The 12516-nt window shown below is 41.4% G+C and overlaps 1 protein-coding gene across 1 annotated transcript in view; it reads left to right on the plus strand.

The window, feature by feature from the left end:
* Positions 1-12516, plus strand: part of RBMX2 (RNA binding motif protein X-linked 2) — a 168234-nt gene that overhangs the window by 36917 nt on the left and 118801 nt on the right. The window contains exon 2 of the mRNA XM_086964679.1: positions 11810-11925. Coding sequence (XP_086820805.1) covers positions 11810-11925 — 116 coding nt within the window. The remainder of the gene's footprint in view (positions 1-11809; positions 11926-12516) is intronic.

Consider the following 12516-nt stretch of genomic DNA (forward strand, 5'->3'; position numbering starts at 1 on the left):
CAGTTCATGTTTAAAAACTCACTTTTCATAAATACATTACCAAAGCATGATGTGGTAGTGCATTGTCATTTACATATAGCATATTGTCCATTGAAATTGCCACAAAACGTGTACAAACATGTCGCTTTACTGATAAAAGCGTATAAACCATTTTTGTAAATTGGGTTTCAGCAGAAGTATTTAAAAACAATTTGCACATCATCAAGTAAAGTGTTCTAATTTGTTTTGATCCTATAAAAATATTTTTTTCACCACTGAATTATAAAAATGGCCCTTTATACCTAGTGAAATATATTTGAAAGGTTCACTTAGCTATTTCAGTGTTGTGTTAGAAAAAAGTCTGACCTCTTGTAGCCTTTCATTTAACATGCATTGCAGAGTTCAATTGTCACACAGTTCACTTAACACAGTCCTCTAACTTAAGCCACAGAAAGAAAAATAAATGTAATAAGATAAGCTGACTTTTGACCTCAGTCTCTGAAAGCCAGCAACGGTGACAAGATTATAAGATTTAATGGCATTTTTATTGCGCTTTCACTTTGTGAGCAATAAAGATGCCTTTAAATCTTGTTAACTTTTCACATTTTTGCTGCTATGAGAGACAGGGTTCAAAAGTCAGTTTGTCTTCCCTGAAGTAGAAGGAATTTCAATTCTAGTCCCTAAAAGTAGTTTGTCCTGAATAAATCTTGCTCAACAATGCGAGTGGATTTATCGAGCCCTGTTTCGATTTGTGCGCCAAGGTAAAACCCATATAGATCTGTCTTAACCAGGCCCCCCTCTAATGGGAATTTGTAGCAGAGACGAAGGCTACACTGTTACATCCTCCTGCCCAAAAGAATGTGGTGGTCTTCTATGTCAGTACTTGGATCCATTTTCGAGGGAGTGGTTGAGGGAAGTTCGCAAGGACGTACAAAAAACATTGGAGGCACATCATCTTAAATAAGGCTGCCTGTCCCATAGGGTTTAGAGGTAAGGAGCCCCATTTCTGCATGTCCTTAGTCAAGGTGCTCATAAAGGGCTGAAAATTAAGAGACCAGGTCTGGGAAGTGGGAGATGTACAATGGAAGTGTTTATGCATAGGGCCTATTAACCTCACAACACCCATTCCTTGTCTGTAAGGTGACTAAAAAGCTTCATAATAAACATAAAAGTATACTAAAATCAAAGTTTAAATTGCTTCCGAAACCTAAAAATCTAAGAAGATGTTTTCACTTAAATAATAAAAGTATAAAGAAAGCCAAATTGCATTAAAAGCCAAGTTAAAAAATACGCAATTAATATCTGCATAACTTTTTAAAAAATGTATTGAAAAGTTGCCGAATTATAAAGGTCTCGAAACTACATGAATGTTTAAATGTTCAGAGAGTCAGTAGAAACCATGTTGTTTCCAGCTTCTGCAGTCAATGTTTCCGTTAGCACCACATTCCCAAGTCCCAAAAAACAAACATGGTTCGTATCCAACCCAATAAGCAGCCGTTGAAGGTATAACAGCTAGTAGTGCATCAGCAGTGGACAAGCCAGGATCCGAAAATCTAGGAGCAGAGGCATCCAGAGAAGGCTCATAATATGCATTTTGCTGCAACTGCAATTGCGCAGGGCATCTTTGCAAATGGATTCTCATGGGATCCATCAACAATTCCACATCAGTAGATTAGACCAGTTGCATTCCAAGGCATCACTCGACTTTAAAATATTTTACTACTCTCGCAGTTTTCAGACTTTAAATATGCAGTGCACAAATTCTCCGAACTGTTCGGGGAGGTTAGTGCGTAGTAGCGATTGAATTTCAGAAGAAGAGCTTGCAGATCAAACTTCAGTGTCTCCAATTCTACACCTGTAATAGAAAGGTAGGACCCATGTCATATGTACAAATCTCTCCCCTAACGCTTCATACCTGCCCACCTAAAAATGTTTTAAACAGGACCTAAAGCGGAGTGTTGAAATTGGCTAAGAAAAAAATCTATGAATTTATCCAATTGACTGATGGCGTGTCCACCAAACTAAATGGCAATTTTCCTAGATGTTCTATGCTTAACATTGTGTATGTTGTGTCCTTTTTTGGCATTATTTTCTATTCTCATGTTAAATTTTATGGGACTAATAAATCAGTTACATTCAAGTAAACTTCCAGGACAAACGACCTTTCCTCAGAATTTGTAAAGTCCAGCTTATTAGCATGATAGATCTGTTCTGACTTTGTCCATGCTGTAAGAAGGATGTCGCTCTGTATGATGCTAATGGCAGATGACACAATGTTACTCAGAGAATAAATTCTAGTGGATAAAGAAGTCATACCATTGTCAACTACTGCTAGAGCCTTTTCTAAATTCACTCTGTCAACCTCACGATCAGCTCAGCAGCTTTCTGCTCTGACACCTTCCTCAACTCGTTGCACACCGCATAAAGAACGCGTTTATGATGTGGCTTTCTAGGACCTAACAAGCCATCCTGTAAATACATGTCATCTAAAAGGAGAGACAAGTGTTCTTTCAACTCGTCTGAGGTGGAATGACGTAACCATTGAAGGAAAAACTTTCTCATGCTGCACGTTGTCTGCAGGTTTGGCCTGATTATTTTAAAACCCTTTGTTTTGTTAAAAAATAGTGAGTGACAAACATTATAATCTCGTTGCCTTCAACTTGTCAGTCTTTAATTCCCCAAACAGATTTTAAATCCATATAGTCGAATAAATTAATTTTGTTTCGGTCCAGACATTTTTATTGGCTGTGAAGGGAGAAGTTTGTAATAATAAGACTTTCTGGCTACGGGGCTATTACTAGAAAAATATGCAAACTTCTATGATTATGTTTTTGAACTATCCAAAGGTGGTGTAGGGCAATGTTCTCATGTGTATAAATAAATACAGAACGTGGAGTATCAGCTCTTTGTAAATAGTGGTGCACTTAGTGATGGTATCAAAACATTTCATCATAATTAGATGTACCAATGTACATAGCTTCACTCTCAAATACATTATAATATTCCACCACAGAGAGCATAGATCTTGAAGTAATAATATCCCAATAATCAGCAATGCTGCCAGGAGTGATAACTTGATTGAGCGATATTTTGAAAACATATGGTATATGTCAAGTTTCTGTAGGGCTAAAAATGTAAAATTGTACCTTATCCCAAACAATTATATCAATTACCAGAACTACTGAAATGTTCATCAAGGACAGGTCTCTTAGCACTTTGTGTGATGAAGAATGAGGCTTCAATTCTTCTGCTACCAGTTCAATTACAGAGATTTCTGGGAGATAATGTCCGTTTAAAAGCATGTCCGTTTAAAAGCAAAAAGAATACTGTCACAAACCTTATCCAGATGAAAGGAAAAAGCAACAAAATGCAAACCCAAATGTAAATCTAGGGTGGAACAAACTATGCCCTTTTGAGCCAAATTTTAAATCCACGAATTCCATCTATGTCGGCAAAATAGTCAGAGGCAGTCTGTGCAAAAACAGGGACCTCACGGGGCAGTGTGCAACTTGTAGTTAACTTTAACGGTGGATCAAAATAAACAACTTTGTTGTGGACTTGTGGTGTTGAAAATGGTGAATTCGCCTACGGTGTTTGTATGATGTCTGTAGATGTAACCCGAAGTAGCAAAACTAAAGTGTCAGAACTAAAGCCACTGCATTGGTTAACGCTTGTAAAGGCATCTCCTGTATGGTAGTGAGAGGAGGCAGGTAACTACCAAGGAACCCTCGTGTCTTTCTGTGCAGAACTGGCCACATGGTGGGGTTTGACCAGGTCAATCAATACAAATTGTTTGTTTTCACCACCAACAAGGGGCGGTAAAAGTACAGTTCTGGTATCTTCACTTGCCAGGACCGGCACCAGTGCTCTGTAAGATGAGCAGAACTCCTCCTTGTCCACAATCGTATCTCAAACTAGAGCCCGATCTTTGGAGTCCAGTCAATATTTGCTGGTTGCACCTTCACTGCTCCAGTGGCAGAGCTTTTCTCAAGCTCATTCGATTGCTCCTCTCGGAACTCTCCCAGATCCTGTAAGATAGCCAAACATTCATTGATAATAAAAGGTGTCTCTTCCACCACTGTGCTAGGATTGTCATGGTCCGGAACCCACATCTGGACTCCAAACAGGATTTCATAAGGAGTCCTACCACCCAAGGATCTTCTAGGCATATTGTTTAAAGCTCTCTGTCCCCATAACGGTGGTGGATATAACTACAACTGGAACCTAATACTCTAGCTGCTAAAGACACACTTTTTCCTCTCCACTGTTGCATTTCCTGCAGGATGATAGAGGGAGGAATAGTGCACAGCTACACCCAGAGTCCCATGGTATCCTGGTAAGCCTTAGAGGCAAACTCTGGGCCCTGGTCTGAATGTAACGCAGGAGCTACTGCATTGTCCTGATGAAGACTTGCAGATCTTTCATAACCATTTGAGCATCAGCCGATCGCTGTGGCCATACACATACTTTATTTTTTATTTTATTTTTTTGTTTATTTTAGACGTTTTATATAGCGTTGACACGACCTGAGGGTTAACAAAGCACTTTACAGCAACATACACAACAGAATCATAGACAGTCACAGACAACTAATAAACATAGAATCTAGATAGTTATCAATTCAATTTTATGTAGCAAAAGTTCAGTTTTGGGGCTAGACGTGTTCAGGCAGAGTATAGAAGTTCGATTAGAGGAGTTGAGAATCAGATGTAAGAGGAGCTTTGCGGCAGTGGTAACCATCACTAGGAGGGGATTACAAGGTGACATGAAGCAACTATTGTCCAGAGGGTTAGTGGTGTCAGTTGAGGACAAATTATTTTAGTTGTCTCTTGAAGTTCTTGAAGGAAGGGTTAGTTCTCATATGTATTGGGAGAGAGTTCCAGATTTCAGCGGCGTTGTCTTAGGAAGAGCAGAAAAGTGCTTTTTGTTTATGTCTTTTGGGGAGGATGAGAAGGAGCGTGTTGGAGCTTCTTAGGTTTCTTGATTGTCCTGCTTAAGTGAGTTTGGCTGCAAGGTAATCTGGCTTGCCAGTGTGTAGGGCTTTACAGGTGAGACTGACCGTTTTGAAACCGCAACGTGCCTCGATTGGTAGCCACTTCAAGGGTGATGTGGTCTTGTTTCTTGGCTCCTGTGACCATTCTTTCTGCTGTGTTTAGGGTGGCTCTCATGGGGGATATGTACATTTTGGCTGCTCCAGTGAGTGTGGCATTTCCATAGTCTAGCCTGGACATAACTAGAGCATGTGTTGGGTTTTTGTAGGTCATTAGCAGGCAGGAAAGGCTTAATTTTGCTGAGGAGTTTTAAGCTGTAGAAAGCACTGTTTGCAGTGGAGCTTATGTGAGAGCTTCTGTTTAGTCTTGAGTCCAGAGAGATCCCCAGTGATTTAGCTGAATCACCTAGAGTAAGCTTCCAGATTAGGGAGTCCAGGTTATTTATCTATTCTTGAATCTGTGGGGGTGGTCGTTATTGGAGAAGACAAGAATTTAATTTATTTCTTGGTTGAACTTGAGGTGGCTGTGTGACAGCCAGTTTTGTACTTTTTAGAGTGCAACGTTAAGATGGTGAATGTAGTTAAGAGAGGATATTTCTAGGTAGAGCTGGGTGTCATTGGCAAAGAGATAACTGGAGATATCTGCTTGTTTTAGAATGGTAGTGAGGAGTTCCATGTACATGTTGAAGAGTTTAGGAGAAATGGCTGAGCCTTGCAGCACACCTCAGGTTATGGGTGAGATGTCGGACATCGATTTGTTGATTTTCATCAGTTGGGATCGGTTATGTAGAAATGAAGAGAACCATTTCAGAACAGCGGCATCAGCTCTTATGTGCTTTTGTAGGGCATCCAAAAGTAACTTGTGATCAACTGTATCAAAATCTGCAGATAGGTTTAGGAGGACGAGCAGGCAGCATCTGTTTCATTCAAGGGAGTTGTGATGAATGCCATCTGATATTCAGTATAGCTGTTCCAGTGCTGCATCCCTTCATGAAACCTGACTGCTTTGAGTAGAGTAGGTTGTTGGACTCCAGGTGTTGGTTGAGTTGAGAGAGAACACATTTCTCGCAAATGTTTGCTAGGAACGGAAAGTTGGTGAAGGGTCTAAAGTTGTTCTGATCGCTTGGGTCTGCTTTGGTTTCTTTTAGCAGGGGGGGGGTGATTTGACCTTGTTTAAGGCAGTCGGGCATCAGCCCGTTGTTCACGGAGATGTTAATAATCATGGTCCATAGAGAGTAAAGGTGAGGTTGAGGATTTTAGCCAGGGAAGCAGGTAGTGGGTCTCCTTAGAGGAAGGAGGGTTTGGATTTGGCAATCACCATGGAGATGTTCTCTTCTGTGCGAGGTTTAAAATCCTTCCAACTCTTGGATGTAGAGGTGGGTTTTGGGTATTGAATTTTATTGGTGGTTAATGGGGGTGGAGTCTCGGTTTTGGGGATTGTGGAGTGAACTAGAGTTGGGTTTATCTCCGTTTTGGGTGAAGAGTTGCTGGGTTGAGTCTGTGGGTGATAATCTAGGCACACCTCGATTTTGGTGATTTTATTATTGAAAAATTTGGCCAGGTATTCACACTGTATTTTTGAGGCAAGGGGGTTTTCTCTGGCAGGTTTGGAGGTTTGTTGTTGGATGGTGTTGAAGAGTTCTTTGGGGCATTTTTTAGATTTGTCTACGGCACTCTGGAAGAAGGTGGCTTTCTGTTTGAGGATGTGTTTTTTGTAGTTTCCGCGCTCTCTTCTGGGCTTAAAGAGGTTGGTTGTGGATGGGTTTGCTCACCAGAGTCTTTCAGCGGCTCTTGTCTTCTTTCGGAGTTGAGATCTTTGTTGAACCAGGATCTTGACTGGGTATCTCTGACCCTTTTGTGTTTCAGAGGGGCTAGTTGGTCCAGGGTAGTTTTCATTGTCGAGTTGTAGAGGGTAGTGAGCTCATCCGTATTGAGGTTGTCTGTGGTGGGCGGGAGTTGGGATGATATTTTTTCTTCCAGGTCAGAGAGAGGGATAGGATTGTGGTTTCTGTCCCTTTGGTGGGTAATCCGAGCTCGGTTTGGTGACGCTGTACCTTGGTTAATGTCAAATAGAATGATGTGGTGATGATCTGACCAGGCGATTGGGAAAATGTTGGTGCTTATTATTTCGTGTTTGGCTATGATAGCATCTAAGGTAGAGCCTTTGTTGTGGGTTTGTTCCTTTCAGTGTTGGGTAAGATCTTTGCTGAGTAGGAGTTCATTTAATGACTGTATTCATGCGGCCTTCTCGTTATTCAAGTGGAGGTTGAAGTCACCTAGGATAATGTTGCAGGAGTTAGGGAGGGAGAGTGTATTAGTAGGTCAGACAGTTGGTCCCCGAACATAGGCCTGTTTCCCGGTGGGTGGTAGACTAGATGGCATTTTGATTACTTTGTTGTCTTTTTGTGTTAGGTAGGTGCTGAGGTATTCGAATGTTGAATAGGAGAAGATTTTAGTTTCAGCCATTTTGATACTATTCTTATGTATGATGGCTATGCCACAGTCGCAATGGTCTAATCTGTCCTTTTTATTGTTTGAGAAACCTGGGGGTCTAGGAGGTCAAGGATTGGATAGGATGATTCACTGAACCACGTTTCGGTGACAAACGCAATGTCATAGTTCAGTATGGGAACAGCCAACTCTGTTGCATGTTTGATTGCTGATCTACAGTTTTCTAACATTCAGTTTACCTTGAAGCTGGTGGTGTGACTTTGGGAGGTGAGAGCCTTGGTGTGTTGATGTCTCTGCTAATTCCGGTGATCAACTGGATGTTCCAGTTGGGGAGGACTAGTCTGTTCTAAGCTTGTATCTTGTGACTAGATTCATTGCCGCTCTCAAGGACATCTAAGAGCTCGCTCTTTTTGGCCTTTGATGTTGGTTGTTAAGAGGAGTGGTGGTCCAGCTGTTTGGTTGGAAACTGGGTAGCTGAGGGGGCTCACTGATGTTTTTGTGAGAGGAGAGTTGCGAGTGTTGGGTGGGGATAGAAGAGGTTTTGGTGTTGATAAGCATTTTGTTTATGCCCTGACTGATTATGTTGAGTTGACTTTGAAGGCGGGTTAGGCTTTCCGTTATAGAAATAGTGGGCACAGGGTTCTGTGGTATGAGAGACTCAAGTTGTTTTTCCACATGTTAGACATTCGGTTAATTTGTCCACCGACACTAGGTTCAAGGGTAGAAAGAGAGGGGGAAGTGGGGAGCAGGTTAGCTTGAGGTGTTGGTCGGGGCTGGGGGGTCGTGGGATAGTTGACCTGCGTGTTGTGGTGTCGCAAGTGTCTTTCATTAAGCGGACTGTGGGCTGTGCGTTTAGCGCGTGTCCTTGTGCATTTATGGCTGTGGGTTTGATTGTGGTTAAGCATATGTTGGGGTGGGTAATTCAGGGTCAGTGTATTCTGTGGGATGAGGGAGGAAATAGATAACTGTGACTTGAGGGAGGAATTGGAGTCACGAGGAATAGGGGTAGAGGGTGTGGGGGTGCATGGCGTAAGGGTGGAGTGTAGGTCTGAGGCGTGCAGTGAGTGTGAGCTTCTGGTAAGTTTTGTGAGTGCTATTCCTTGCGGTGAATTCTGTGGAGCGGGTTGAGTAGTGGTTGGATAGTTGGAGGGACTAGAAATGAAGTTGCGTAGCCTAAGGAAGATGTGTTCAAATAGGCACAAGTTGATGTCTTTGGCTTGGACCATGACTTTGCCATTTCTGTATAATGTTGTGGTGGCGTTACCTTTTAAGGCAGATGAGTTGGAGATCAGCAATGTTTAGCTGTAGGGGATGTTGATGGCATTAGTAACTTGTAGGTGGCTTGCTAGGTTATTTCTTCATTTAGCCTGGCGGGCAGTATAAATTGGAGGTGTTATGGTAGAGGTCTGCTATGAGTTTTTCAGGGCTTTGATTCAGTAATCCGTTCTTAAATATTTTGTTGGCGTTGGTTGAGAGGTTGGGGGTATGTGATGAAGAAGGAACGTGGGCTGTGGGGTTTCAGGTTGTTGAGATGTGTAGGGGTGGGGGGTTTCGTGACAGTTGAGCGGTGTTGTGTATTTCTTGTCATCTTCCTCTCTAAGGGGGTCATGTGGAGGGAGCCTTTAGTAGAGGTTCTTGATTAGCGGCTATCCACAGGGTTGTCCAAATACTATGCATCGGGCAGGGGAAGACTCTAAAATAGGGCGCAATGGGGTGACAGTGGGCCAGCCAGAAGAAGAGGGAAGTCTATAGTTCAGTGGCTCCTAGGTTTAAGTAGGTAGTAATTTATGATTTGGTCACTAGTTGGAGCTCTAGTACAGTGGATGTCGGCATAGTCCAACGATTGATTGTCCTGTCAGAGGAGAACTGGGCTGGGCAGGTTCCGTATTCTTTTATTATTTGTTCTTTTAGTGTTTGAGGTAGATTGTGGATGGAATTGGAGGAAAAAGATTTAGGGGCAGGTGGACTGCTTCAAGTCTAGGACTCCTCTCGTAGGTAGGCATATGAATCAAGAACATGAATTCACTACTGACAGAATGTATTATGTTTAATTCTGTTTTAATGCTGCAAGACCGAAGCAAAGAAAAAGCTTACATTGCAAGAGAACATCTCTCTGATATTGCACATAATAACAGAATGTATTTAAAGGAACCATCACTGTTTAACAGTTCATAGTGGTCTAGAAAGGCTTGTTAGAAATCAATAGTGGTGTCTGTGGTGGGTGTGCTGTTTGCCAACAAATATTGGTTTCTACAACGTTACATTCAAGGTCATAGTCTTTAGTCTGTTTGTATATCGCCCTGGCTACCAGTCACTCTGCTGTAGCAGTGAAACTGTAGCCGCCACACCTGCATGGGAAGAGGCTAACCCTTCATGAGTTGCCATGATCAACTCTGGTCTGCGATCTGAATTACTCTATCCCCCACTCCAGGAATACGAGTAAATGCAATGTTTTGCTCAATCAATAGGTAGGAGTATTTTGCTGGATATGACTTTGGCAATGGGGTGCAACAGCATGAAGCCACCGGGATGTATTCATCTACCCTCGTATGGGAATGATTTATTGCAGCGAGGACATCAGTTTGCACCGCTGCCTTTGCATCTTCATCAGCCAATTAATTACCTGCAATGAGTATTCCTACATGTTGTTAGCTAAATTTGTGGATAAAATGAGCCCATGGCAAACTTACGTTGACATTTGCCACCTTTCCCCAAAGCAACTTGTGCTTGATAGAATACTCTTTAGATTCTCTGAATCCATTCTGGCTCTAGTAGTGTAAATAATAATTGTAAGACTGGACACAATACTACGAATAACACACTATAAGTGTGGGGAATTCTGGATCCATATTTTCATATGCCAGAATTAGAGCTTTCAGCTCAACCAGCTGTACAGTGCGATCACAGATTTAACTTCGTAAATGTTATGAGAGGCTGGAGGATTCCATCCTTCATTTCACCCCATAACCACTGCACAAGCAGCTGAGTATTGATGCTTTGTTCCAACTGCTCAATTTCAACAATTTTGGAAACCTTTGGACAACTTATTACCTTGAGTCTTCATTCGCCATCCGTATTTTAGGTCCAGAAATCAGAGTTGCTACCGCCTCACACAATTCCCTCTGCATTTTGCCCTCCAGTCTTTTTATTCAGGTTGTCCACCAGCTATTGTACCGACCTTATGACCAAGCATCATGCCTCTGTCAGCAATTTCTTTCATTCTACTCTCCGTGAACTTAGTATTTTCTTTTAGGATAACTCCTTCACACTTAAATTTGTTCGGCTTGTTCTCCATGTGATTAATAAGATCTATAGTAGCAGGTGTAGCAGCGGTATTTTCGGGCCTGATGAACTAAACATTTTTACTATCACAAACCGCAATTCTGATTGTTTGTGACCATAAAATCCTTTTGTAATATGCAGGAATCCCATTTTAGGAGTGGGAAAATTATTGTTGACTCTTCAAACAGGTTTGTGACACCAAAAGGAATCACTATTTGTAAGGTTTGAGTTGTAGCTGTCCTTTCAATATAGCATTTTTTAGGAGATATATTATTTTTTTGTGACTGAAATCTGCTTATAAAACATCGGAAGTTTACAACTCCAGAGTTCGGGTAGTAATCCATTTACAAAAGGGAAATGTTCTCCATAGTATCCCTTCACCTTTGTGGCTTAAAAAAAAGTTTGTTGAGGAAAATGCAGTATCCAAGGGACCACTGCCAGTTCTCAAACAAACCTTTTTGTTTTAATTTGATTAAACTTCTATCTAACTATTTATTTGTAGGGGTTTTCAACCAGCCCTCCTCTTCCATTGATCTACTGTTACATCCTTTACATTTCTCTTCTGTCCTCTGCAGCATAGAGCAATGGGCCAGTCCATTTTACCCATTGTTAACTTCACTGTGAGCGACGGCCTTCTGCTCGTTCAAAAAGAATGCATACACACACAAATTAGTTCTGTTTAGTGCCACAAACTATAATGGCAATGTGTGGTTTTTGAGACCAAACAAAATACTTGCTTTTAACCAATATTTTTTCTATTGGCTAGGGCCCACCAGCTGCCCAAACAGTAAAGTTTTACAAAAGCCACGAGAAACCGAACAAACATTGACAAATTCACAAAGCCAAAAGGCTGGCAGCTAATGCCAGAAGTACAAGCTTAGCCAATGATTGTGTTATCATGAGCCTGAGTTGCCAGCAGTAGAATGGATGTGCCAGTCCCCTTTGCTTTTCTGCCTGTTTTTTGCTAAATTAGCTCTTTGGATTACTTGTTGTTTGTACAAGTGCTAACAGAATCACCTCCAAATGCAAATGCAAACATGAGGATGACGTCACCTGTAATGATTTCTTCTGAGCGGTTTTACATTGTTACAATTTTTTTCGCCCTAGTCCCTTAACAAAGGTGAAGTTGATTAATGAACTGAACGAAAGGGAAGCTGAACTCGGAGTGCAAGAGAAAGTCTCCTGGCATGCGGAGTATAAAGACAGTGCTTGGATCTTTTTAGGTTAGTATTGATTTTTTTGTAGTTTTACACGTGCCTAATATGACTGGAAATTCGGGTTACATTTTCCTTTTGTTACTGTTTCATGAGGCAAACTTAAGTTCTAGATAGCAATACATGAATGAACTGTATGAATAAAGAGAATAACCTCATATAATGGAATATATGGTGGTCCTGTCAGTGACTTATCGAGAGTGCACACTTGTATGGTTGTATGGTAGTCCTTGGGTACAATTAGGAAAATATGCAATGATACCACACCATTACATTAAAAACACATCCGTATAAGATAGTGATACCAGAGTGTAGCTGTGCTAATAAGAGCGTAAAGCAAAACATACCTTGAGTGATTAAAGTTCTATCTGGTTTTATCCACTTTGATCATTCTTGTGTTTTCCTTGTCCCTATTACCTTAGAATTTCCAATACATGAAGTGGTGAAAAAAAGTGTTCTGTTGCACAAACATAGGATTAGCAGTTGGTCTTTAGGGGTGGGGACAGGTTAACCAAAAGGCTTCTAACTCTAATGGTTGTAACAGTTTAAGGAAGAGACATTGGTGATATCAAGGGGATTCCAGACAGATACCCTGAAGAC

The sequence above is a fragment of the Lissotriton vulgaris genome, chromosome 4_1 (assembly GCF_964263255.1).
Source record: "Lissotriton vulgaris chromosome 4_1, aLisVul1.2, whole genome shotgun sequence".
Lineage (NCBI taxonomy): Eukaryota > Metazoa > Chordata > Amphibia > Caudata > Salamandridae > Lissotriton > Lissotriton vulgaris.